This window comes from Papilio xuthus, unplaced genomic scaffold (genome assembly GCF_000836235.2).
Source record: "Papilio xuthus unplaced genomic scaffold, Pxut_1.1 DF828142.1, whole genome shotgun sequence".
Classification (NCBI taxonomy): domain Eukaryota; kingdom Metazoa; phylum Arthropoda; class Insecta; order Lepidoptera; family Papilionidae; genus Papilio; species Papilio xuthus.
In genome coordinates this window covers 4,437,151-4,463,941 of record NW_013530507.1, presented here as the reverse complement: position 1 = coordinate 4,463,941, position 26,791 = coordinate 4,437,151, and the positions used below count along the sequence as shown (strand labels likewise).

At 32.6% G+C, this 26,791-nt stretch overlaps 2 protein-coding genes across 3 annotated transcripts in view; one reads left to right on the top strand and one right to left on the bottom strand.

Annotated features, from left to right (window-relative positions):
* Positions 1-15,843, bottom strand: part of Dg (Dystroglycan) — an 85,403-nt gene extending 69,560 nt beyond the window's left edge. For both annotated transcript variants that reach the window (XM_013307356.1, XM_013307358.1), the window contains exons 1-2: positions 15,704-15,843; positions 6,379-6,420 (exon numbers count right to left, since the gene is read on the bottom strand). The gene's annotated coding sequence lies outside the window, so the exon portion shown is untranslated. The remainder of the gene's footprint in view (positions 1-6,378; positions 6,421-15,703) is intronic.
* A 6,159-nt stretch (positions 15,844-22,002) lies between these two features.
* Positions 22,003-26,472, top strand: LOC106114142 (mast cell carboxypeptidase A). Its single transcript, XM_013307236.1, has 8 exons — positions 22,003-22,089; positions 22,710-22,737; positions 22,811-22,867; positions 23,156-23,213; positions 23,692-24,024; positions 24,355-24,600; positions 25,363-25,551; positions 25,778-26,472. The coding sequence occupies exons 1-8, from the start codon at positions 22,023-22,025 to the stop codon at positions 26,012-26,014; spliced, it is 1,215 nt and encodes a 404-aa protein (XP_013162690.1). The 5' UTR covers positions 22,003-22,022; the 3' UTR covers positions 26,015-26,472.
* The last annotated feature ends 319 nt before the right edge of the window (positions 26,473-26,791 follow it).

Genomic DNA, 26,791 nt, shown 5'->3' with positions numbered 1-26,791 from the left:
ATGTGTGTCAATGTGACCGGCAGTTAATTAATAACGATGGTATCACCGCGAAACAATGGGTCGGTTGCAGATACAGGTGATATGACGATTATAGTGACCGCGACGTACACAACGCATATAACTGTAAGAAGTGTAACAAGCAACTAGAGGTATACCAATAAGGATTTTGAAGCGTTTAAACTTCTTTGAATCGAAGCGTTAACTTTGATGCATTTTACCTACTAAAATTTTCACAAAACGAAATTGACACAGATTTTGACAATAATGAAGTAATTGACATTGGAAGTGCTATGGTTGTCTGAAAATTGACTAATTAAGAAGAACGTTTATACATAAATGGATTGAAATTGACAAATGTTATCTAAATTAACTATTGATCTCGAATTAGTAAGGTACATAAAAGTACGACAGTGCAAATACACAGCGCAATCGTGGTGTAACTGCGCCAGCACATCGAAAAGCTTAAAATAGAGGTTGAGTCATCCGGCGGAACCGGCGCAAGGGAGCTGCGGTGAATACGAACTTTATGCCTTGCTCTATTTGTTCAGCGAGATGCATTGTAAGCCGGGATTAGACATTGTTGATGACGTAACAAATGTGTTACTCAGAATTGATTTTGTTAGTTTTATACGCACTTAACCTCTACTGTTTATATTAAGCATTTTTGAATTCGATGAAGAAAACAAGTTTGTATTGAGATTGCGTGCTCCCAAGTTAAAAAAACTTTTGTAGCCCTTTTTCGTCTTTATGTTATCTGTTTTAAATGTCTTTTCATTATTCTCTCGTACAAGATTACCTTGATTTAAAAACCTTGACTAAACGGTAAAGTAACTAAACACACAGCATACTAATTCTGTCATTCCGCTAAGCTTTGCACACTTTGTGTATGAAAGCACCTTTGAAGGCGACAGACATTAAATTTTAAATGCGTCCCCGCAGCCATAAGACACGTCGCCGAGCTCTCCATAAATGCGGCAAATTGTCAAAGGACAAGTTTGTTTGTTCGCGCAGTCATATAGCTATCTTCACACGTGGGCAAACAGCGAGGCAGATTAGGATGACAGTACGGTACTGCCATTGTTTGGACGTACATGCGAAGACAGAACATTACTATTTGGATAGTAGGCATGCGTTCAATACTGAGTTTACTTCTCTGCTCTCGTGTGAAACTAGCATTATGGCCGAGAATAGAGAAACGAGTGCTTGATTCCATTTAAAGTAACCAGCCATAATAGCTCGACCATACCTAATATGGCAATAGACGTAGATCCTTTAACGAGACACTATCCACAGGAAGTGAGGTTTTTCTTTAGATAAAGAAACGCATATATTTCCGATGTGTTCGTAATAAGATGATTTAAACACAAGAAAAAGGAGATAATGATGAGAATAAATTAACATTGAGTCCTTTCTTTGACAGATTTATTGATTTTTTTTAAACCTTAGGCAACTTTAAAGTTATCAGTAAAACATTTTGCTAATTGGTAAAGATTTAATGGCAGTATTTTAATCTCATTGAAGTTTTAGATAATTTTTGTAGGACATAAGAAAGAACTAATTTTAACTATTATTTTTTTTAACATTTGGTTGGCAACACATTTTGCAATTATTTTGTTTAAAATCTTAAAACGATTGATTCAATTGCAACAAGCACCGCGATATGCTAGTTAGTATTAAATTACATATTACATCTTAAATATTAAATCTTATACGTTTTAAAACAAAATACATTCGTCAACGATCACTTATCTTACCATTCATGATTCATGTTAAAGAATAAGACGAATTGTTAGACTTATCTGCGCAAGCGGGTCATAGGCGAAGCGAGAACTATTATCAATGTCAAGCTTCCCGGACTTCTAAGTGTTGATAGATGCCATCAAGATTTAACTACAAGAAACAAACACTTTATGTCTGCCATTTTACAAATAATGAATAAGAAATAGTTTTTTTGCAATTGAAGAAAGAGGCAACCATCATCAGCCAGTATCAAGCCACTGCGAACATAGGCCGTCCTCAATGTCTTCATAACAAAGAGTCAATGCTGTCTTGATATTGTACGTCAATCGATTTTAGGTAAAATGTCACCAGGTTGGTATAAATGCAAGGTATATTGACTTAGGCAGTATCATCCGGTGCAGTTATTTGACGTTGATCGATCAGTTTGCAGATCATTTCGGAGCAAGGTTGCGCATCCGCTGATACTGACATCCGGCCGCGGATCACTATGCGATACTACGAGGAACATAAGGATAATCAAAGAAAAGACATGTATCTTAGAAAAAGTATTTTTACCTAAAAATTTATCACCTTAAATTTAATGTGTTGAAAGTCCCCTAATTTACAAGGTTCAAGCAATTTTAACTTTTCCTAATTTCGCGACAGTACTCTCAGAGGGTTAGAATATATTTCCTTGTTCCTTGAAGGGCCGTTTTGAAAGAATTTTCAAGACAATAGACGTTCATTATGCGAAAAATTGCTAGAGTTGCTTTGTTACTGTTTTTAAAACATTTTACTAATACTATGGTAATGACAACAAAGAGGTTACCTTGAAGATGGCAAATTGTTGTGATATAGCAATACAGAAAATACACTCTAATCTAAAAAAAAACATAAGTTGTAAGAAAACATTCTGTTAACCAAGAGAATAAAACTAGAAGCAACAAATTATTAAACGTACAAGAGGCAAGTTAGTTTATGAATACCGCTATATTTAGACACACTGACACACGTGTTTCATTTCATCTATAATCATGCACGTCTTCGTGAGTTACGATATTCTTTATATAGATATTTGGTAAATCAGACACTTTGAATCACCTTATCAAAACACAGCTGATAACTTAAAGTGAGCTATATATTTATGCCAAACCATCCCATAATATTCCCATTTTAAACGGTTCTCCCTTTATTCTGGGGTTCATTTCTTATATTCTGGGATTTAGTTTATGAACTATTTTAGTTTTAAATTAGGCAGAAAGAACATATCGGGTGGGTTTACATCTACACTTTTAAAAAAAATCGCTGATGTAAAGATTGTACGCTGTTGAATCTGATAAATAAATTGTAGCGAAGAATTTCACGGAGCGCAGTCACGCGTCAAACGAAGAAAGTGGGATTGACGTGAAACGACAGTTGGTTCTGAAGGAATCACACATTTGATGAAACAAATATAAGTGCGCAATAGAAAGAGAAAAATAAACATGAGAATAACATAACATAATGATAGACGGTAGCATAAGATATCTATATAAAAGTTTTTTACATTTTTTTTCGCCTAATTGAAGTGAATCGTAAGTAGCACCTACGCAAATTATTTTACATCTTTTCATTTATTTTGGATCCCTAAAACAATCTATAATTTATCAAGCAATTTATTCCTTTGAAATTCAATCACTAACAAGACAGCGAACGAAATTATGTAGATTAAAGTACTGGGAAAAATACTGAAGCATCATTCGATGTTGCTTTAAATATTCTACGTCCCTTTTCGAAATTATTATAAAAGGAATTCATAACAACGGGATGAAAAGGCCGTGAAATTGCTCTAGACCATTAAGCGACGATGAAAAGTCGTAGAATCGGGAGAAAATTCGCTTTTTACCGTCCATTAGATACGTAACTGTAATTTTAAAACTTCGTTGTCGATAACGGCATGAGAAAAGTCGACAGCCTCTCTACCATCGCTATTGACTTCCGGAACGATACTGACAAAACTTATTAGTTTCAACCGTTATTGACTTTTTCGCTCATAACTGTAGAAGAAAATCACATCATATTTTCTTTTATGAATTCAACATTGTAAACGGCAGTGACAATCTCGTTACAAGAATGCTTTTCTCGTGCCTTTAGAAAAGAATCTAATACATTTAATATTGTAAATGAACAATTGGATATTTAGTAAGGAGAAAACCCTTGTAAAAACAAAAACCATTTATATCTTTTAGAGTAGAAAACTTTTTGCCTTATTACAGAACAACGTATGAATAAAAGATTCCCTGGAGCAATAGTGGATAAGAAAAAAAATATAAAGAATATAATATGAAAAAAAGTTGAATAGAATGTTCTTTTGTACCTATCTTTCTTATTGTGTAACATTTGAATTGTTTTATCGGGTGGATTAGAATAGTTCTGGTCTGATTTAATTCTATAGTTAGGATAAATTTTCATATTATACCTGTGTTGGGATTGCTGATTGGTTTTTGAAATTCTTTGTTATTTCATACTAAAGAACTCCAAACTCTCGTTGATGTATTCGGCTGACCTATTGACATTTTAGTTTTTCTTCCTCAACGAGTATGTGTCTGTCAAAGATTATATTTGCTCAAAACAACCTGTAATTTTTTTTTAAATTCCAGGAAAATTTTACCAATCCTACTCTTTTTACCAACCTAACTTGTCCAAGACAATTTACCTTAGAGCTATATTTCAAGGAATCAAAACTAAAATATTAGGTCATCTCACACAATATCAATATGAAGTATTTCAAACAACAATCGCAAACATTTTTCGCTTAACAATTGTATTAACATTTTGCATAAATAATCAAATTTACATTTTATGTTTAAACAAATGAAAACCGGTTATCTAAAATAAAATCGATAAAGTTGGGATCGAGACATTTTGTTGATGTAATATTACTCTGAGAATTTGTACTTGTTTACGATCAAACGACCTTCCATTGTTTTCTGCCCCCTCCGTTACAAGCAAAGTTAATTAAGGACAAAGGCGATATGATCGCTTGTCAGTCTAGACATATATTAACAAATATTTCTACAAAATTTTATACTAATTAAATTCACAATTTACTATAATAATTTGAGACCTTTTAATGTTCTTAGGTAGATTTTGAGATGTAGCTGAATATTACCAGTGACCATGTCTCCTACTTCACTATGACAAGAACATAATATTGTTTGGGGATACCCCCATCACAGTGTATAAATAAATCATGTAGTAGACCTCCGGCAATCTAAAGCATTGAAGCATTAGATGTCTTATTAATTAAAATCGAAAGCCTAGATAATTTCACTTAAGTATATTAATCAACTAGCTTACACCCGCGAATCCTTCCGCGCGGAATTAAAAACAAACTTAATAATTAGCCTATGTGTTCTTCCAGACTATGTTTTACATCTTTGCCAAATTTCATCAAGATATATGCAACCGTTCCCGAGATATCTTCAAACAAACAACATCCATCCATCGATCCATCTCAATATTTATAATATCAGTAAGATTCTGTGATGTTATAAGATTACAGGACACACAACAATATGTACGGTAGCGACAAAGTTTGCGTCGCAAGGCGTACTGGAAGAGACTCCCCAGACGAGGATTCCTACATATTTAAACCATCTTACGCATCGTCTCTGGAAACATAGAGACACGTATTACGTTACATTATTAATTGCTACAGGGAAATGTATAGTGCTTAATTACATTTTTCTGTACAATACCACTTTGAACACAATTGCCCGACATTATTTAGTGACTTGTCTTCTATATGAAGTGTGAAATTTCTTCCTCGCCTTGTCATTATCCACAAGTGTCTGTTAATATAAATTTATCATTCAACATTTCAGTCGTCACTCCCTTCGTAATCTAGAAGTTAATAAAAAACGTTAACGAAGTCCTTATTCCATAATAAATTTAAGCGTAGATTTAATGAATTTAAGGTAAATTACAAAGGTGTATAACCAGTAAAGCGTAAAGTAAGGACACGATCCGACACTAATTAAATATTGCCCAAAAAGATTTGGATTTAAGGTGGTTTTAAAAGAAAAGCCTTGTCACGTAACTAAAATGTTAATAGTTAATTTTAGCACAAATCGCTATTCGCATTGTTATTCTTTTTTTTTTCTATTTCATTATATCTCATGGATAATAACATAAATAACCTTTGTACTTATTTTTATATTATTCTTAAATAAATCTCCTGTATTGTTTGAATGATCGTTTTTTTTATTTATTTATTTATTTTTCATACAAAAGATTTCACAAAGAATTTTATCTCGCCAAGCTGTAATGCTTTTGCTACGTACATTTTAAAATTCTTTATGGTTATTATTATTTTATTTTACCTATATATTGTGTGCAAAAAAAATGAACGAACACATCCATTTCCATTTCACGTTTAATGGACTAGCTTAAATGAGATTGCAAAGATGGCGTTAAATTGTAATTTGATGGTGACGAATCAAAGGCTCTGCGCTGTTTTGACCTCGATGTAACTAAATATTTTTTTAAACATTACTTAAAATATCTTATGCGGGTATTCACAATATATGAACTATTACACCATTAAATTAATTACGGGGAACGATAAAAAATAATTAATGATGTTTAATTTTAAGTAATGAAGCTGGAAATTCTTACCTTAATTCATGAGCTTGTCTCGATGAGCTTGAAATAATTGACCTGCAGCAAAAAAGACATTAAACGGTTAAGTTATAATTCTTTATTGTTTTATATTTTTTTAATGAAAAATTTTTTAGCAGATTTTCATAAATTTACTAATATTTCTTGTACCATTCCAATTAAGCTCTACGCATGTGCTATGACATGGTTTACGACAATAGTCGAATGGCGAGATTCGAACCCCCGACTTCGTGATCGGAAATCCGTACCCTTAACCTTTAGACAATTGGCGCTTAAATATAACTAAGAAATAATATAAGTAAGAAGTAAGATTTTATAATGCCTATTGTATATTTTCGGCCAGTTTAAATAGAGATCAAACGCAATACAATTTGTATACAACATACATGCGTATGGAAATTAAATTACTAGTGGAAAAAGGTTTTTAGCCAACTTCAAAAAGAAGGTGGAATCAATTCGTCTTATCTTTTTTTATATTATTGTCCCGGGTGTTAAGAGGCCTGAATTCTAAGATGGCGTACACAATAGCTTCCCTCGAAAACGTTGCGTCAAGTTTTTCACATCGAGACGAGTGGCAGGCGAAGTGCAAAGTTAAAAGTGTTCACTGGAGTTATGATTATAAATGATACAGGGGTTGAGCGTATGAAAGGAGTAGACATATCACTTACTCGCGACAAGCAAATGGAAGTGCGGGTTGTCTGTCTAAGGGTACACGGGTGATGTAAGTCTTAGCTATTCGAGTCTACGTTTTACAAAGATAGGATAGTTTAATGTGCATTGTTTTAATTAACGTATAACATAAAACCAGAAATAAAACCCGTACGAATGCCTTCTATAAAATGAAAACTAATTTTATTCAACCCAGAATCAGAATATGTACTTTTGCTTTTTAATTGCTATTACACCTAAAAAATTTATTTAATGACGGAAAATCGTTTGAAACAGATTTAATAAGAGGCAGTAACAATTTTTATAAACAACAACGGCTCAAAATGAGCAATGAAGCACACGACGCTCGTTATCTGAGACGACGTAACGTGCCGTAATCAAAACTAAACAACAAAGGCCTTTTCGTAGCTACGAACGGAGCCCGTGCTTATGCGATAGGTATCAGCTGCTATCTATAAAGTGGGTCAGCAGAGTAGACACGCGATGAGCTCGAGCCGAATTCGAACAAGAACCGACTTCGTCCACCATTACCGTATCATGTTTTTTTTTCAAAAAGGTAAATCTAACGTATACATGCATTTTAAAGATAAGCATATTGAAGGATACCTTAGGAAAAGATTGAGAGTGTTGTGCAACTGTTTGAGATTTTTTTTTTCAAACACAAAATGACGTCACATTGTAGTCACGTCATTGAACGTCTGTAGAATCTGAATTATTGTTTTTTTTTTATAAATTAGTTGAGAAAATTTCCAATATGTTTTATTTACTTTTATTAACATTAAGATATGAAATGTAAGATTATTAGATCACCTTTTATCATTTATTATTTACATTCATTTTATCTATGTATATTTTATTACTGATGAGTAAGCGAGCACTTGGAATCTAATGTTTGATTTGATATAACTCTGCATTAGTTTGTATAAGCATTTATAAAAATAACATAACATTCGTTACTAAACATAAACTTTTCAATCCTAATAGATCATAAAAATAATAATTATTGACCATTAAAAAAGGAATTTAAAAACTATGAATCATAAAACAATAGCAAAGCAAGAGTATAAGATTGTTTAAAATATAAGCCAAAGTAAACATCTAACTAATGCTATGAATGCGAAAGTTTAGATGGATAATAGAAGATACCTCGAAAATCGCTAAAGGGAACTCGTTAAAATTTGGTTTAGAAATAGAACATAGCCTGAAAGAACTCATCATCAGCTCACTATACGTCCCCACCGAGGGGCTCGGAGCCTACCCTAAGTTGAGGGTGATTAGGTCATAGTCAATCACGCTGGCCAAGTGCGGGTTGGTTGACTTCACACATATCTTTGAATTTCTCCTCAGATATGTGCAGGCGCCTGGTAAAGCGGGTCACTGATACGTGATGACCACGAACAGTCTGACAAGACTGCAACGACGAAGAAGAAGAAGAAGAATGTGCAGTTGCATCACAATGTTTTCCTTCACCGTAAGAACGTCGGATAAATGTACATATGTAAATCGGAAATTGAAAAACACTTTGGTACATGGCGGGATTCGAACCCAGGACCTGCAGATTGCAAGTCAAGTGCTTGACCACTAAGCCACCGACGCTCCTGAAAGAACTCATAGGCTACTAATTAAGTTTTTAATCCCGCGCAGATGGTCGCTGGGGCGAGCTAGTAAATTATAACGAATAAACGCGACTAACATTATGGGGAGCATAATCCAAAAAATACGAATAGAATGACCTTATCTTTCAAAACGGTTTACGTTAGAGTCGGTGAAAATAGGCATTACATACGCATACTTAATTAAACTTATCTATACATATAAATATAATTGGAGTGTCTGTTTGTAACATTAAAATAATCGTTTTTACTTCATTATATCAACATTTAATATATACGGGCACATACACCAAAATAATATATTTTACAATTTTAGTCTGTCTGTCTGTTTGTTTCTGCTCTCTCTCTCTCTCTATATCTGAAATGACTGGACCGATTCTGACAGGACTTTTAATCGCAGGTAACTGATGAAATAAGGAGTAATTTAAACAACGTTTATTTTAGAAAATGTCTTTTACTCTAGAAAAACAATGTTGCAGTGTGTGTTTGTAGTGTGCAGTGCAACTCAAAGACAGTATTTCACGCGGACGAAGTCACGGGCAGAGATAGTAAATTCTATAAGTCGAGGAAAAATTGCACAAAAGCATATTAAAGAGTGCTGATCAAATATTGAGTTCCTGGTACACTGAGTTTCCTAGTAATTTGAGTTCGTAATAAGATCCTTCAGTGTACGATCACGTTCAACATTCCTAGACTCGACTTGCTGCATATGCATGTAACTGCACCTTAATCAATGTAATTAAAAGCTTCCTGGCGCCAGACACTTTTAATTAAATGAATATTTTTATATCAGTTCATCGATTCAAGGATAGATTTAAAGTTTCGGCTACCAATGTTGTAGTAATTTTTACTTTTTATGTATAAAAGTGTGATAATTTTAAAACTCTAGTAAGTGTTTTTTTATTTGTGTTATATTTCAATAAGGTAAATAATATCTTTAAAATACCTTTCATAATTTAACATTAAATAAACTATAACATAAAATATCGCTTTTGTGTAAAAAAATAAAATATAAAAAGATTCTTTTTCAAGCAACGTTTTATTGTTAAAGTTTCACTTCAGCACACGTGAAACATCACTGGATTGAATACATTTTATTGTAAAAAAAGTTATAAGCCGAGGATGCTACAAAAATGCATGAACCTGAACTGTTATGTGATACTTGAAATAAAACATACTTTTACTCTTCCACTAGCTGTCGCCTGCGACAGCGTCCACGCGTATTATAAAAAAAATAAGTATACTATGTGTTCCTCTAGACTATGTTCTACATCTGTGCCAAATTTCATCAAAATTGCTGTTCCGGATATACCTTCAAACAAACATCCATTCGAACATTCGCATTTATAATATTAGTAAGAAGTAAAATTAAAACATATAAATTCGTATTCCTGCCGCTCTTCTTTGATCTTTCGAATTGAATAACAATTGTATTTCGATTTCATTGTAACATTAATATAGTCACTATTAAAGAAAACAATACATTGACACTTTTGAGAACGCTTGCGAGTAGTTTGCATGTCAAAGTTATTTCTTCATTCGATTTTAAATTAAGCGGTCGATTAACTTTGTACGTGTTTGTCATTTAAATATTTAAAAAAAATGCAGCTATTATAAAACTATAGTGTTCCATACAGGAAACAACTTACCATTGTAAATTCTTGCCACGGTTTACAATTTAAAAAGAAATAAAACTGTTGAACCGAAAAATGTATAAAGGTGTGTGTTCGGTTGATTTATTTAACAACTAGCTGTCGCCCGCGACTTGTTCAGTGCGGTTTTTAAAAAAAATTGTAAGTAGCCTATGTGTCCTTCCAGACTATGTTCTAATACATTTAGACTTTCGCATTTATAGTCTTAGTAAGAAGTAGGATTAAATATAATATGATGGATAAGACCATTTTATAAAAACTATTAAGTAACCTAATTGAACCTACCTGTGAAGATCCAGTAGTAAAAGACTGTACAAAAACATCTTTCGTTTCGCTAACTTCCTTTGAATAGGTAGAGATAACAATATTTTTTGAACATGTAATTAAAAAGCGGTAAAAGAGCGCATGCGCATATGACTTTTCTATGAAAGTTTACGTCATGAGTTGAACTATTGTTAAAAAGTTATACAAGATTCGATTAGTATCTAACTAAACCTTTAGTATCTTTAGATTACGGTACTGGGCCTTGAAAGCTACATACAGACGAACTTTTTCTTTAGTACAGGTACTATGTTTTCCTTCGATTATATTAGCCTTTTTTAGATTCATACAATCTGGCAATCTGGATTATATTTATTTTTATAACAGAAGGGGGCAAATGAGCAGCAGGAACACCGAGGTGTTCAACGACGCCCATGGACATCAGCAATACCAAAGGAACCGCAGATGCGTTGCCGGCCTTTGAGATAGTGATAAGCTCGCTTCTTGAAGGACTATAACGATTTCTTAGTTAATTAGTCAACTGGTAATATATTGTATTAATTAAAGCACATTCTAGTTGCAAGTGTCATTAGGGACAATCTGTCAAGTGTATAAATTGCCCGCTGGATTCATCAAGATTAATCGACCAATGGCATGTGACACTTCCCATTTGGTCACAAATGTCTCATGACATTAGTGTGTTCTAAAAAAATATGTGATAGAGGACGTAATATTGTGATAAAATGACTGATTATGAATTATTCAAAAAAACATGAACCTCTACTGATAGAGGCGTTTACTTACGATACTCCTGACAAGACGACAAATCGAAAGAGATGAGTTCTGTTCAAAATCGGTTCAGTTGTTTAGGCTCTAGGCCGTTATAAAGGAATTTACATACTTGAAAACAAACTTAAAAACATGCGCAAGTCGGGTAAAAACATTTTTATCTTTGTTTTTTTCGATGTGAATGAAAGAGATGACGATAATCTTTATACAAGTTTATCGACAGTAGAGACCCATAGGATGAGTCACATTTCGCGGTTGCTACGCGCTGTACTTTCGCGTGGAACGGTCGGTGTCCGACGATGACCTAGTCAAGTTATGTAAAGCCTTGTCTACCTTGGAATTCTGAGAATATTGTGAGAACCGTGTACCTTTTTTACTGTTCGTTTTTACTTCATCCGAAAGTAATATAAGATTAACAACAAATAACAAGCATGTAATGTTAAAAAATAGGTATTCATATTCCTGACCTAATAAATATCGTTCAACATTTCAAAGGTCATTAGGTCCTTACTTCGAAGTTTGCTATACACCAAGCAATAATAATATTAAATGACTTTTTTCTACGTAACAGAATAAATTACTGCCAAGAGACCATTAGAGTGTTATACTTAAGTTGCAAGAAAACTTTTACTTAAACTAGTTATGTTTTTATGCTATTAAAAAGCGATATTACTTCGGTCAGGGACCCTGGTGTTTTGTCGCAGTGTATGACGCTGGTGACGTCATCTACAGAGGAAATAGACCGTAACCATAATGACTATGACAACTTCCTATACGCCTAACGCTTACGGAAGCAAATATGTTAATTTCTTTGGTGACAGTGATTCAATCGTGCGGTAAGTTTATTCACCTATTAGTTAATTGTTTTATAAGTATTTATAATCCAAAATGGCTTTGAAAATATCAGAACGGTCAATAAGAACAAATTAAATGTTAGAACAGAAATCTAAAAATCTTCGCACAAAAACTATCAACGTAATCAATGGTAGAGCCCGCTTTAACATCTTCGCACGAATTGGCCCGACTCTCCCGGTGAAATACCATAACCACACAGAAGACATGTGTGAAGACGAAGCAATTCCGCGTTTCGTCCGATGACTGTGCGTACAGGAGGTGATTTAGTCCTCTTTCCCTTCCTTCCCTTTTTTTTATGAGGAAAGGATGGGAAGCGGACTTTCCGGATGAGAGGATGCATGGCAAGGTAAAATATTTTCTTTCCGAGCATCCTTTCAGGCCACGCATATGCAATTCCGTATGTCTATGGGCAACGGTAACTTTGTTAGTTCAGCGATTTCAGGTGGCCGCTCGCTCGTTTGCCACCTTATGATATAAAAAACTATCAAAGTTCTTTCTATATTCATGTAATTAAAATGTAAATTACAAAAGTATGTTGTCTTGCTCTGTTTCTTACAACAAGAGAGCAATAAACGCTGATGATGTAGGGTCAACAGACGCTCCAGTTTATATACAATGGAATTGCGGGGGCCAATCCTTTGCTCATTCCATACGCTCCCATTGCCCGTCGGGTTCATTGTGGCAAATAAAGTGATTAATTCAGAACAGAATAGCGTTCACCGATCCATTTCGAATTAGGGTCACTATTGACACTGCTAGCTTTGCGTCATCGAAAATATTGAATGAGATGGTTTTATGACTATGCCAACGGACGCACAGCGAGTTGTATATTGTTCACTTAAGCAATCATTAACTATTTGAGATCTATAGTGTAAGTTTAGTGATAAAATGTACAGCAAGGAAGATCACTGAATTGTAGAGCGGCAGTGTAAAATTGAAGAGTCCGTATGCATAATCGAAAAAATCTGTATTTAAAATGCTTCATCACCATAAAGTCGTTTTTTTTTTCATTTTGTGCTTATATCTGTCCGCTAATCTACGTTTAGTCCTGATAATCTCCGAAACGGTTGGACTAATTTTGACGTGACTTTTATTGGAAGCTAATTGATATATGCGGGAATAACTTAGGCCATTTTTTTTTCATCATGCGGTGATGAAGTCGAGGGCGACCGCTAGTAAGATATAAATTTCTTTGTGGGTTGCGGCATCTAGTATGTACATTGCGACATCGAGACACGTGAATTATCTTTGGTAAAATTGTCCCCGATATCAAAATGTTTACGTGACCTGTAACAGTAGTTACGTAATATTGTTTACTTCGTTGTACGAAACTGATAAAGAAGAAATTCATATCGAAATTCAATCATACGAAATTAATTCGTATTACGTATAATTTTCTTACAAAAATTCCTAAAATGTACTTCATCTACTCTGTACTAAATATCCATCTTTTTAAATGTTTTGTTTTAGATAAATATAAAAGCTAAGCTAAAAAATCAGCATCTTTTGTACCTTTGCTTACTTTACCTTTCAATTTGCCCAACATACAATCATTGGATTTGATGCAAATAATCACTATATTTCTAAGTGATTTCTACATTACGTTAATTTGATTTATTTTTACTCTATTGGTTATATTTGGATTTATTCTAACACGTTAACTTGCTATCTTTCGAAGTGCAATGACCCCATGACGAAGTCGAATGCAAGTTGTGAGTTAAACTACTATTGTTCCTTTTGGCTGGTATTTGTTTTATGAATGCAAATCCAACTATAGCACCAAAAAGATTCTAAAACTATATGTATTTCTTGTGCACAGTTGATGATTTTTATTTCTTATCAATTTCACTGAAATTATATTTGAAGTTTACAACTAGTTATAATTGTCATTATATTAAATTATAGTTCTTATAGTACTCCTTTTTTTTTAAGTTGGCTAATAAAATAGCAATCGCCCACGACTCCAATCATTTGGGACTAGAAACACCTAATAGCCTATGTGTTCATCCAGACTATGTTCTACATCCAAATCAAATTTTATTAAGATCCATTGAGTCATTCTAGAGATACACTCTAACAAACATCCATATATTCAAACATTCGCATTTATAATATTAGTAAGAAATAAGAAAGTAGGATGATAAAATTACAGATTTGTCAACTGCTTTATAAAATACACATAGATATTATCAATAAGTTAAACTAGTCCACAGTTGCGTGTGGTGCTATGCCCACGGTTGGCCGACACCCACACTAGCAACATTTCTAATAAACGGGTTCTAACATGTAACATGAGATTTTAATTCACTATCAGTAGAAAGTAAAGAATTGACAAATCAAAGATAATAATTAGTAACTAGAAGATAAAAACAATAGAATAAATTTCCTGTAGTATGTAAATTACATAAAGATTTGCTGGTATTGTTTCTGGGAGTAACATCCATAACTCTAAACCATATCTTTAAGGCTAAAAGATTTTTTATATTAGTTACTATGCTGATCAAACTGTACATAACTTTGCTTTCAACATTTTATTAAAATAAAGTAAAAAAACAATACACATAGACTGCAGATTTGAGAAATTTATGTGTACAATATTTTGTAAAACAAGTAATATCCATTCAAGTTCAGTTAAAGCAACAATTAAATTAAATAATCATTAGAGCCGAGTTACCGTGGGTTGCTGGGACTAAAATCTTTTTTAAAACATATTGTTATCTTTATTTTGACAATGATAATGACAGGGACAATATGTTTTATACTGAGATTTTGGGCTCAGAAAACAATGGTTATTATATCAACTTATCTCTTCTTAAGGCTACCTTTGCAATAGCCAAAGTAAGTTTTTACAGGACCACCAAAAATTCATCATCAAAAATTGAGGCCTAAATATGCAAATCGGATAAAATGGTTCAACTCATTTAATTTACCTGAAGATTTGTGGCAATAGTACAAACCTATCCATGTAAGTCAAAAAAAGGGTACCAAATAGAAAATATCAAGAATAAACAAAGAACCATCTTTTAATTAACATATTATCTCATAACTTATACCAAATATATTTTGACACAGTACAATGACTTTTACTCCACATTAAAATAAGAAGCTTATTAGTAAGAAAAATATAACTTTTTATTTTATGTTAAAACTGAAGTAGTTAGCATCATAGTGTTGGTTAAACTTGGTTTTATAAAGGCTTTTATGATAAAATTACAAATCTGAATGAACATAGGACTATATCAAATGACTACAAAGTATCTAATATTAAATTTTAAAATTATACATTCCATGAGAGAAAGAAATCAAGTTTTACTAAAGTATTTAAGGCTTTTTGACAAAAGTTTTAATTTCTTGACATCGTAAGGTAGAACACCTGCTTCTCAGTTTAATGCACCCGCTCAAAACTTTACTCGTATACCTCTTAACTAGCATATTTGTATTTAAACTGCATAAACAATCAAGAAACTTTACAGAAATACTTACCAAGTTTCTTAGTGTGTACAAAATAAAAAAATAGTTTAAAAACATAACATCACACAAATCTATCACTCACACAACACTATCTTTATCATATCGCCATCGCCAATATCCCTGGGCGGGCACACCAACAAGCCAATCGGATTCGAAATCGGAATCGGAAGCAAATTCAAGTTTGACATTAAGCTTGTGTTCGGAAACGAGCACAGATTACACCGAATATACGGTGAAAGGATAAAACTTTCCATCAAAATATAATATCAACCAAAGTAAAGCTTATTGTACAAGACAGTACAAGAAAAATAGAAAACCTCGCCACGAAACGGAAAACCTATGGAACTAATTTTGTAATTGTGTAATTTTTGAGTGCATTATAATTTGATATTCTGTAAAAAAGTGAAACCGCTGAGAAATAAATGTTTAGAAAATTAAAGTAGGATAACTTACAGAAAAACTAGATTTCATTTTAAATAATTTATCATAACTTGATGCAGTGAGAAGTGTTGCTATATTAATGATAATTTTGGCGCCATGGCGCCCTCGCAGAGTTTTTATTATTTACTTTATCAATCATTGAATTTCTACTTTTCTCAAAACAGCGTTCCAGTATTTTACAACTTGCACGTTTCTGGTTACAAGATTTACTTATAAAATTCGGAAATACTACACAAAGTTAAGGTAAAAATATGAAAATTTCACGGAAGAGCCACCTATTGCGCGACTAGTGCAACGCTTATTTTAGTTTTTGAAATTACTGCCATCTAACATTTCTAACGTAAACTACATTTCTAAGTGAAATTAAGTTTAAATACGAGAATATATGCGCTGGAATTAAATTTTCTTGGTCATATTTGTATAAAATATTTTGGTAAAGCAAACACAAGATGGCGTTACGATGCAGATTTAGGAATGAAAATGGTATAGCTATACGGATAAAGACCTGGATGCAGATTGGAAAACAAACTAACGGTAAATAATTTCTGATTCCTATATAAAACCGCAAGTTGTTTGCCCAAAGGCTCCTTGGGTCCTTCAAAAGGTGACAAGCATTACCCAATCCTACACTACATTTAAAATATGTAAGTATAAATCGATTATTTTTGATAAAATACAAAACGTAAATTAATTTTATCAAACATCTGTGATAGTTCCCAGAGAGAGGCCAGCACGGGACTTTGCTGTTGCTATAACGAGCTGTCACCCTACTGAGGGGGTCCGACATAGACACACACTATCTCATATTTTATCTATTTTCACGGATTTCGCGCCATTTCATTATTTCAACGACTCAACTGTAAACATAATGTGACGTTTATTTATTTCCCCAATGTTTAAATACATTTAGGGACTATTTTCTCATGTTTGTAGATTTCACGTAATTGTTGTGTTGATTATAACATGTCATGAACAGTAATCGAAAACAAAAAGCTAAATTTACAAAGGTGAGGGTAAATGTATATTTTTATCCTAATAGTAATAAAATATATAACAAAGAGAAGTCATTAAAAGTTATACTTTCAGTTGTTTTCTGGAATTAAAAAGAAATGTTAAACTAATCGCATAGATTTCTTAAACTTCTTTTTTTTAATTGGCATCCCTTGTGTTACACGGTAGGTTCTCGTACCTATTGTGAAATCTGTAACGACAAAGGCGAGTCACGTGGCGGGACCTTGTGACTCGAGTAAGTCGAGAGAAATTATATTTAGAAATGATTTTTTTTTTAATTTCTAGAACAATGTATACGAAAGTTAGCAGCATGTAACTGGTTTCTCTTAAAGTTAGTGCGCAATATTCACCTTCCCCTTACTTTATAGGGGTTCGTTGTTATTTCTAACGAAAACTTAATCGCGCGTGCAACGAAGTGCCATGAATTTCGCAAGTCGACTTAAACGTTTTGACAAGCGTACGCATTTACATTATATCGTCGACTGTTCACCGAGTCGGAAAACTTACAATTAATATTAAAACATGCGCTATAAAATGAAGGCAAGTAGTCGGAAAGTATTCGCGTCAGTCGAGCTGTGCTTTTGACATGGCCATTATTTTATTATACGTATAAAAGATACCAAGCGACAAAGACAAGACACGCTAATATTAATCTTATGAACAAAGAGTTAGAGACAGAAATGGCATATCATATAATAATTCAGAGGTTGAAAACGTTCCTCTATGTCCAAGGCGATGAGCAGAACGATGCAAATGATGAGAGTCCGGGTTTTGTTGTACAAAATGTAAAACGGGTTACAGAAATACAGTTCTTCTTCCAAACATATGTGATTTGTTATTGTGTCGATTCTTAACCCGAAGATTAAATAGATTTTGATTAGAGCAACTGTTATGGTTGAAGAGTCGACGTAAAGGTGATTCGACATTGTAATATTGTTTTCATATCAAGTCTATAGTTAAATCAATGTATACACAAATATATAGCGCTATTCACAGTGAAAGCTAGATATAACAAAATTAGTTTGTCTACGCAATAGTCTTTAAATTCATGTAAGATTTAGTTACATTTAGATTTGCCTTTTATATTTATTATAAAATATCAACGTAGAGAAATAGAGGTCGAAGCGAGGCCAGGGCCGCTGGGGGCGCATCGGAGTATCCACAATTTCACATCATCACTCCGTCCACCAAAGCAATCAGTCCGAGTGCATACGTTCGTATGTAAATGGGTCCAGAGATACCGAGTTTTCTAATGTAATTGACAGCTAAAATGGAATTGTTTCGACTTCGCAATCTATGGACTCTAACGAAGGGTTTACCCCCATAAGGTTTAATAAACGCTCAACGAGGGGTTCATTTTGTTAATATACGATTTAAATATTCAACTCGAGTGTTGGTATTGATAAGATCGGGGTTAAAATAAGAATTTCTTTGTATTACTACGGTCTCATTTAAATATTTTTTAACTGTAAAAAGTTTGTATATATTCTACAAATTCTATATTTCGTACTGGATGATAATAAATTATTCTAAATTTTTACGCAACAAATTCTATTTTAATACCATAATATCGTAGAAATAACCAATTAAAGGAGCCGATAAAACTGAAAATAGAATCTGAATTGTTCAACCTATTTTACTTATCTCCCACGGCTTTTTCTTGTTACGTTACGTAGGAATTAATATGAATATTTCTGTAAACGACTATTGACTAAAAGAAATCTAATCAGGTACTACATTTTTCCATGATTTCAAACTTTTTAAACAGTTAGCTAAGACTTGTCTTAAGAACCGCAGCGTGTTCTCATGAGATTTAGTTCGATTCCATCGTATTAGCAGATTGGATGACCAAGCTGACGGTCGCTATAAAATCGGCAGCGTGAAACGTTTCAAGACACTTCATTGAACACCCCTTTATCCTTTTCAATTCTTTCTTTTATTTTTAAATTTATTTTTTAATAATATTAATTTCAAAACTACGACCAAACTTACATGTAACATAAATAACGTCAAAAAATATAGATTTTAAAACATAAAGGTTGAATGAATAGATTGAAATACAAAAATATTATCAGCAATTTGTTCGTATGTTGTATCGTAACGAATAGTAAGATCTTATTTATAATATAGTTCTTTATTAGAGACAATTCATTAAAGATTTAAGCAGAGCTGTTTATTACAACAATGACTTGACATTTATCACCGTTTATTAAAATAAATTTAGTTCAATGGTATAAAAGTGAGAAAAATTAAGGCAGGGAAGTGGAGCGAGATGGGCCATGCTTATTGCTCAATTGTGTAATCCATTTCGAGTTAAAGACGGATGTTAGCTGCAGTTTTATGACAATAGCTTGCGTTAACGACCTCTTTGCCGTTCATTTAGTATAAAAGTACATGTTCCTGTAGTTTGTATAAAATGGAGTAGTACGTTATATCGTAATTTGAGTTTGAAGTGTTCCGGTAGAATGGCAATATGTTTTTATTTCTCAATTAATGTAGCGATATGAGGCTGAGGAAAGTCTGTTTTGTATTTATAGATCAGCATTTTTTTCTAATCCGGTGAGTATAAGTCGAAGTTAATTATGCTAGCTCACTAGCGCCCTGTCGATGTCAAAATAGTGCGAGAAGATTTTTGATAACGGATTAACCGCGATAACAGCGCCTCTCTAACTAGCCCAGATAACCTTTTCATGCTATGTTTACGTTTTTTTGCTGTTCTAATAAATATTTTATACATAAAATATAATCTCATACATATTTAAGCATTTGATATAGTTAGTTTGATTGTGATTTATTTGTTTTTATACATTTTAGTAGAAAATACTTTCATGAAACAGTTTTACAGCTGTACGTTCGAAGTCGGTGGCGTTTCGTGACCGTCTAGCGTTGCAATGGTTTAGCACGTTGTAAATTGTACCGTAAAAAATACAATGTTGCCATCATTTCGGCGGCCCACACAAATCTTGCACTATAATTTATTACACAGGCAACCCCGAAACAATGGCGTAATGCATTATTAAGTATAGGGTTTTATAACTACATATTAGGTTAGTTTATGATTTAAGATACACATCATATCTATAGAATATTTTTTCCGACAAATGTTATATTGCGTGTCATTAAATTAAGTTTGTAACAATTATTCTTTTATTTATAATGCCAATAGACTACATTAATTTTAAGCATTATAGTAACTAACTGTCACGCGCGACTCTGTCCGCACGGTATTTAAAAAAAAACTGAATTAGTAGCCTACGTGTTCTTCCAAATTATGTTCTACATTTTTGTCAAATTGCAGCGTGGTACATCTAGACTTGCTATAGATACCTTCAAACAAACATCCATCCATCCATACATCCAAACATTCGCATTCTGTGTTAAGTATGCTTAAACTAGGGATAAACATTGTACAAAGTATAATAACTTGGGCAAAGATTTATGCAAAAATGTAACAGGCATTCATGAAATAATTACGGTAATTTCGCAATTTCATATATGATTATTTTTTAATTAATATTTTGTCTAAACTAAATAAATAATACTTGATTGGATCTGTGTTTTAATTTGGTATTCCAAAGGTTGATCTTCATATAGTGAGCACTTTATTTATCCCTTGGCGCTGTTTAATGCGTTGTTTTAAAGCCTTAAGGTCCGATTTACCACTTGTGCTTTGGATGAAGATTGAGCCAGGAGCCCTAACAGTTTTTTTGTGTAGGTGTAAATCTTAAAGCGCATTTACGAGCTTCTAAGTTACGGTGCAAGGGATAAAAGGTTGGCGATTGTAATAAGTATTAAGTAAAAAAATAGACACTCGGTAGGGACATAAACGACCTGACAAGGACAATGATTAAAAATAAAATATGGATTTAAGTAGAATGTTCCTGAAATTTTGGCGTTTTTTAAATTAATTTGTTTAAACTTTATAATTACTCCGGTATCGGCACTGATCAGTTTTGAACTCATCGACAGCCTTTCTTCAGGGTCCTAAATACACGTGAGCTTCATATTTAGTTTAGGAATCTGAAAAATTCTGATATTTTAGACATCATATAGCCTCTTTATCCTTATTACAATACTTCTGATTGATCATAAGTTGTATTAATAATTGAATCATGTGAACAATTTGGACCACTAACAATCGCTGGCCGATGCCATAACAGCCATGAACAGTAAAACAACACTTTTAAGGGGATCATGAAAATTTTAACGTCCACACGGTCAAGATTTAAGGGCGCGGTCAAAACGGATGCCTCATTTTTATAATAGCTGTTTCCCTGCTAAGTATTTCCTAATGTATAACACGACATAAATATCATTGTTAATGATATATTCTAATGTGTTTCGATTACTCTTAATATAAAATCTTACTAATATTATAAATGCGAATGTTTAGATGGATTGATGGGTGGAGATGGATATTAAGAACAAATATAGAACAGAGTCTGGAAGAACTCATAGGCTACTTACAAAGTTTTTCTTTAATTTGCACGGAGTCGCGGGCAAAGGCTAGTAATTTATAACTAAGGTAAATTCTACTTAATTAAATTTGTAAAAAAATCTAGGAATACCAAAAATATATTATTTTTAAGATTAAAAACATTAATATTGCATCATTAGGTAGATACAAAAATATTATTCTTGTATAAAAATGTGTTTTTATACATGTCTTTCGAAGCTGGTAATTTTTGATAACGTCAATATTTTGGAACTATTTTATCTATATCTACGTTTAAATTTCTTTTTTGTAACGGTTCTATAAAATGTAATAAAATAAATTGAAAAATAGAACATAAATAGGAAAACAATTTTATGATTAACACAACTCAATATTTGATAAAAAAAATTGTACATTCCATTTACATGGGGAAAAAATAAAGTTATGAAACGAAGGTTTTTTTGTAATGTTTTACTTTTTTTATCAATTTCCTTATTTTCAGCTGTATCAGGTATTATGTTAATTTTATTTAAAAAAATCGTATTACTATAATATTTTTTCTACTTTTATATATTGTTTGATAAATACCACTATCGATGTAATAGATAATAGCTTTATGCCATTTTCTTGTAATTGATATTTACCGTTAATAGTTTCAACTAGCAGTCGCCCGCGACTCCGGCTGTTGGATTAAAAAACCTAATTAGTAGTCTATGTATTCTTGACTATGTCTTACGTCTTTACCAAATTTCAGCCGGATCCGCTCAGTCGTTCTGAAGATACCTTCAAATAAACATCCATCCATCTAAAAATTCGCTTTTATAATATTAGTAAGATAAATATAATAAGATTAAGTTAAACATATATAATTTACAATTATTCGAATGAAAAACAAAATCCAAATGAATTTAATATTTTATTACTTTTTATTCAAGCTCTGAATGTTACATTTATGAGTCAATACGCGTGATACTTTCCGTGTCAAATTAGACTTCCATTAGAAATGACATTTAAAAAAGAGATTCAAAAAGAAAGAAAAGAAAATTAAATCCAATTCAACTTACTAATATTAGAAAAGTATTGTTAAGTTGAAGAATTATATTATTATATAATATGAATTTCATTTTCCAGTTGAATCATTGAAAAATACCAAGTCTATGTATGTTTTTCAAAATTATTTTAGTAATATAATTTGTAAATACCATTTATTTATAACATTTTTCATTATTTAGACTTCGTAAAAATGTTAGAAGGCAAGGCGAAGACGAGCAACCAACAACAGAAGAAAAGTAAGTAAAAAATATTTGTTAAATACAACTTGAAAATTAACTTTTAATACTTATATTTATTTAAATATAAGCTGGAATTAATCATTAAATGTAATATAAATGATAATATAAAAATCTAGAGAATTAGTCTGCGTCGGATCTTATTAACTGGGAACCTAAAATTCATAATTTCTTCGTGCACTTTATTTCGTAGATGTTAAGATTCCGCTAAAAAAGTTTAATTTTACAAAAACAAGGACATTTGTGTTTACTCTGGTATTTATTTCATGAAATATTTTTTTATTAAAGCGAGAAATTTCAAGATGAGGAAGAAGTAGAGCTGCCTTCTACTTTCGACCCTTACAACGTTAGTATACTGCATATCCACATTACGCTCATTGGCAAAATATGAAGATATTAAAGTTAAAATAGATTCGCAATTTTCCAATTTCATTGGAATTTTATTATAGTTGTAAAAGCGCAATTTAATGTAGAAAAACATAAAAGAAATAAAATCATAGATTATATTAATAACTTAAAATGTTCATATTATGCTGACAATCCTGTCAGCATAATATTTACTGTTCTTACTTCTTACTAATAATATAAATGCGAATGTTTAGATGTATGGATGGCTGTTTGTTTGAAGGTATCTCCAAAACGACTGAACACAACTGGATGAAATTTGGCATACATATAGAACATGGTCTGGAAGAACAAATAGGCTAATTATGTTTGTTTTTAATTCCGTGCAGACTGTGTTGCGAGCGACAGCCAGTCTTCCTTACATGTCTATCAGCCGTCATATCTAAATTTAAACATCTATAATTTCTTTGTTATTTTAGATACAAGCGCAATTAAAGAAGGTTGCTACAAAATTTCCGGATGTCAATATAACGATAGAAGTTATCGGTCGTACTGTGGAGTACAACGATATAGTTTTATTAAAAGTAAGCGAATTACAAAATCCCTCTCGTAGAGGAAAGTACGAGGATACTTCGTATGAGAAGAAGATAATTTTCATCGTCCACGGTTTGAGTGTTAAAGGTATAGATTCAATACCCTGCCTCTCTGAAGTGTCGTATTTCCAAACGCTTCTTCATTATTATATCGAGTTTTTGGATAAGTTTGATATATATTTAATACCTATGGCCAATCCTGATGGAATAGCGTATCCGGTAAGTATTTTATTTTAACTTTGGTATCATCAGTTCTGCTAATCATACTTTTTACTAATATTGGAAATGTTTAGATGGATGGATGGATGTTTGTTAGAAGTTATCTCCGGAACGGCTCTACAGATCTTGATGAAATTTAGTACAGATATAGAACATATTCTGGAAGAACACATAGGCTACTAGTAAGTTTTTATTTAATTCCATGCGGACAGAGTTACGGGCGACTGCTAATTAGAAATAATTAATCAAATAAAAGATAGCTATAAATCTGTCGTAAGCTTAACTCGATTGCTTCTATTATATCTTTAACTTACTACGCGTACTTTACAGCGAGCATTTTGGAATAAAAATGTATCTCCACAAAAAGCTTGTCCAGGGGTGGCATTGGATAGAAACTTCGATGTAGCGTGGAATTTTACTAAGCTGATTAGTTCGTGTAGCCAACATTACCCAGGGTTCATGCCCTTTTCTGAACGAGAGACGCAAGCTATAAGACGGATATTCCATTACCATCACCATAAAATAATCGCATATATTAATGTACACGGAAATGGCTTTGATGAGAAAACTTTCAAGGTAAAACAATTGCAACACGTAGATCATTACTTATTTTATAGTTTGTTAAGTATTCTATTGGTGTAGTTGATTCGTCTCACTAAATCTACACTAAAAATCTTCCTTACTGACGAATATCTCCGAGTATTGTAATAATTGGACAGTATGCAGAAGCCATTAAATATTACACCGTTGTTTTGTAAAAAAGTGTACCATTCATGCAGTTAATTCGATTACAGCAAGGTTTGATTGGTTAGTTTGGAATTAATTAAATCGCAAATAATAATATAATGTTAAAAAGTACCTTACGCGTTTGCTGACTTGCTGTAGCTCAGTATACTTCCCCACTGAGGGGCTTAGAGCCTACCCTAAGTTAGGGGTGACTAAGTCATAGTCAACCACGCTGGCCCAGTGCGGGTTGGTTGACTTCACCTATATCTTTGAATCTCTTCTCAGATATGTGCATCACGATGTTTTTCCTCGCCGTAAGAACGTCGAATAAATGTACATATTATATGTCAATCGGAAATCGATAAACACATTGGTAAAAGACGGGATTCGAACCCAGGACCTGCAGATTGCAAGTCAATTGCTTAACTCCTGAACCACCGACGCTTTAGTATTATATTGTTATTGCATAAATTTATCACTATACTTCCAAGTTACGCCTGTAACGAATATCGGTTTAAATTATATATTTTTTAATTTAATTCTGTTCAGACAATAATGTTTGAAAAATCATTTAGTTTTTGATATGTACTTAATTAACCTTTTGAATGCTAGGGTGAAGCAGTATTGTACCCGAAAGGTTATACAGAATTTCAAGAAGATGATGACCAATATATCGACTTGAAGGGAGAGGTTGACGAGGCGATCAGAAATGCTAGCTTTCGTCTGATGGCGGTTACAGTCGACACTCTTTACAGCTGGTACGGCATTATCTGTGGCGCTAGTGTCGACTATGCTTCTACGGTAATACAAACATTAATTTTACATTTACGACTAGTGACATTTTCCCGTTTCCTTTTCGTCACACCCTTATTATCCTTCTTGTTTCTAAAAAAAATGGCAACACATCTCCAGACGTCACTTATTATACAAAAAAACACGTTCCTTGTTACATATTTTATTGTATAAAATGAACTCGCTAGGCGTCCGTGGCACTTAAAGTGTTAATATGAGGCAATGTCTCTTTCAGGTATTTGGTGTACCTTTCTCTTTGGAATTTGTGATGCAGCCTTATTCCGCTGTATTTAACTACAACGCATATCAAAACGAGGTGGCATACGATTCATTGAACGCGATATGGGGTCGTATAATTCGTGCCGTCTTCCAGTATATATGGGATAGCTCTCGATACATAGAAAAGAGACGCCTCTCTAAACTTATTAGGCATCCAAGAAAGTTTCAATTTAGAAAGCATAATAGAGTTTGATTTTAATTACTTACAAATTATTTTAATTAAAATAATACATGGATTAACGCAAATCAAATGTTTATGTGTATCTTTCTCAAGTAATAAAAGAGAATAAAGTGTACTTTAGATTACAAGATGGCGTCCTGTTAGTCTGGCAAAAAACCGAATGTAATGATAGTTAAAAAAATATATTTATTATTAGAAGTCAAAACTGGACTCACGAAATGGAGTTTTGTCACTTTCTCTTCCACTTACACCTTACCTTACTTGGTGCGTCAACGAAACATTTTCCATAAACGTTAGTTAACCTTTTCGCTTTGTTTGCAATACAATACGCGTAATGTAGTATCAAAAATATTATAAGAGTTTATTAAATACGTAATGTGCATTGTACAACTATTTTGTTTCTACAATTAATTCTTTATAGTACAATAAAGTAAGTGTACAAGTGTGTCAGTTTAGCTGCTAATGCTGCATACGAAATAACCCAAAGAAAGTAAAATTTTGTTACCTTAGTAGTCAAATACCATAATGCTTGGAATGTAATCCGGGTCATAGCAGTTTCAATTTAGGACATAATATATAATCAAAATATTTATTATAACTAATGCAATTTTTAACAATAAACTAACAAAGAATCTAATGCCTTAAATATATGATATAAAAGAAATATTAAAAAACGAATAATTTACAAAAATATTATATTAAAAGGAGTCCCTTTAGGCAATATATAATCTAATATATATAATTGACATTTATACTGACTTTACCGTCACAAAACAGTTATGCATTCCG

Coding starts and splice junctions, on each gene's coding strand:
- LOC106114142 (XM_013307236.1), top strand. CDS start 22,023: ATGAAACGAAGGTTTTTTTGTAATGTTTTACTTTTTTTATCAATTTCC. Junction 22,090..22,709: donor CTTATTTTCAGCTGTATCAG/GTATTATGTTAA, acceptor TTCATTTTCCAG/TTGAATCATTGAAAAATACC. Junction 24,025..24,354: donor CTGATGGAATAGCGTATCCG/GTAAGTATTTTA, acceptor CGTACTTTACAG/CGAGCATTTTGGAATAAAAA.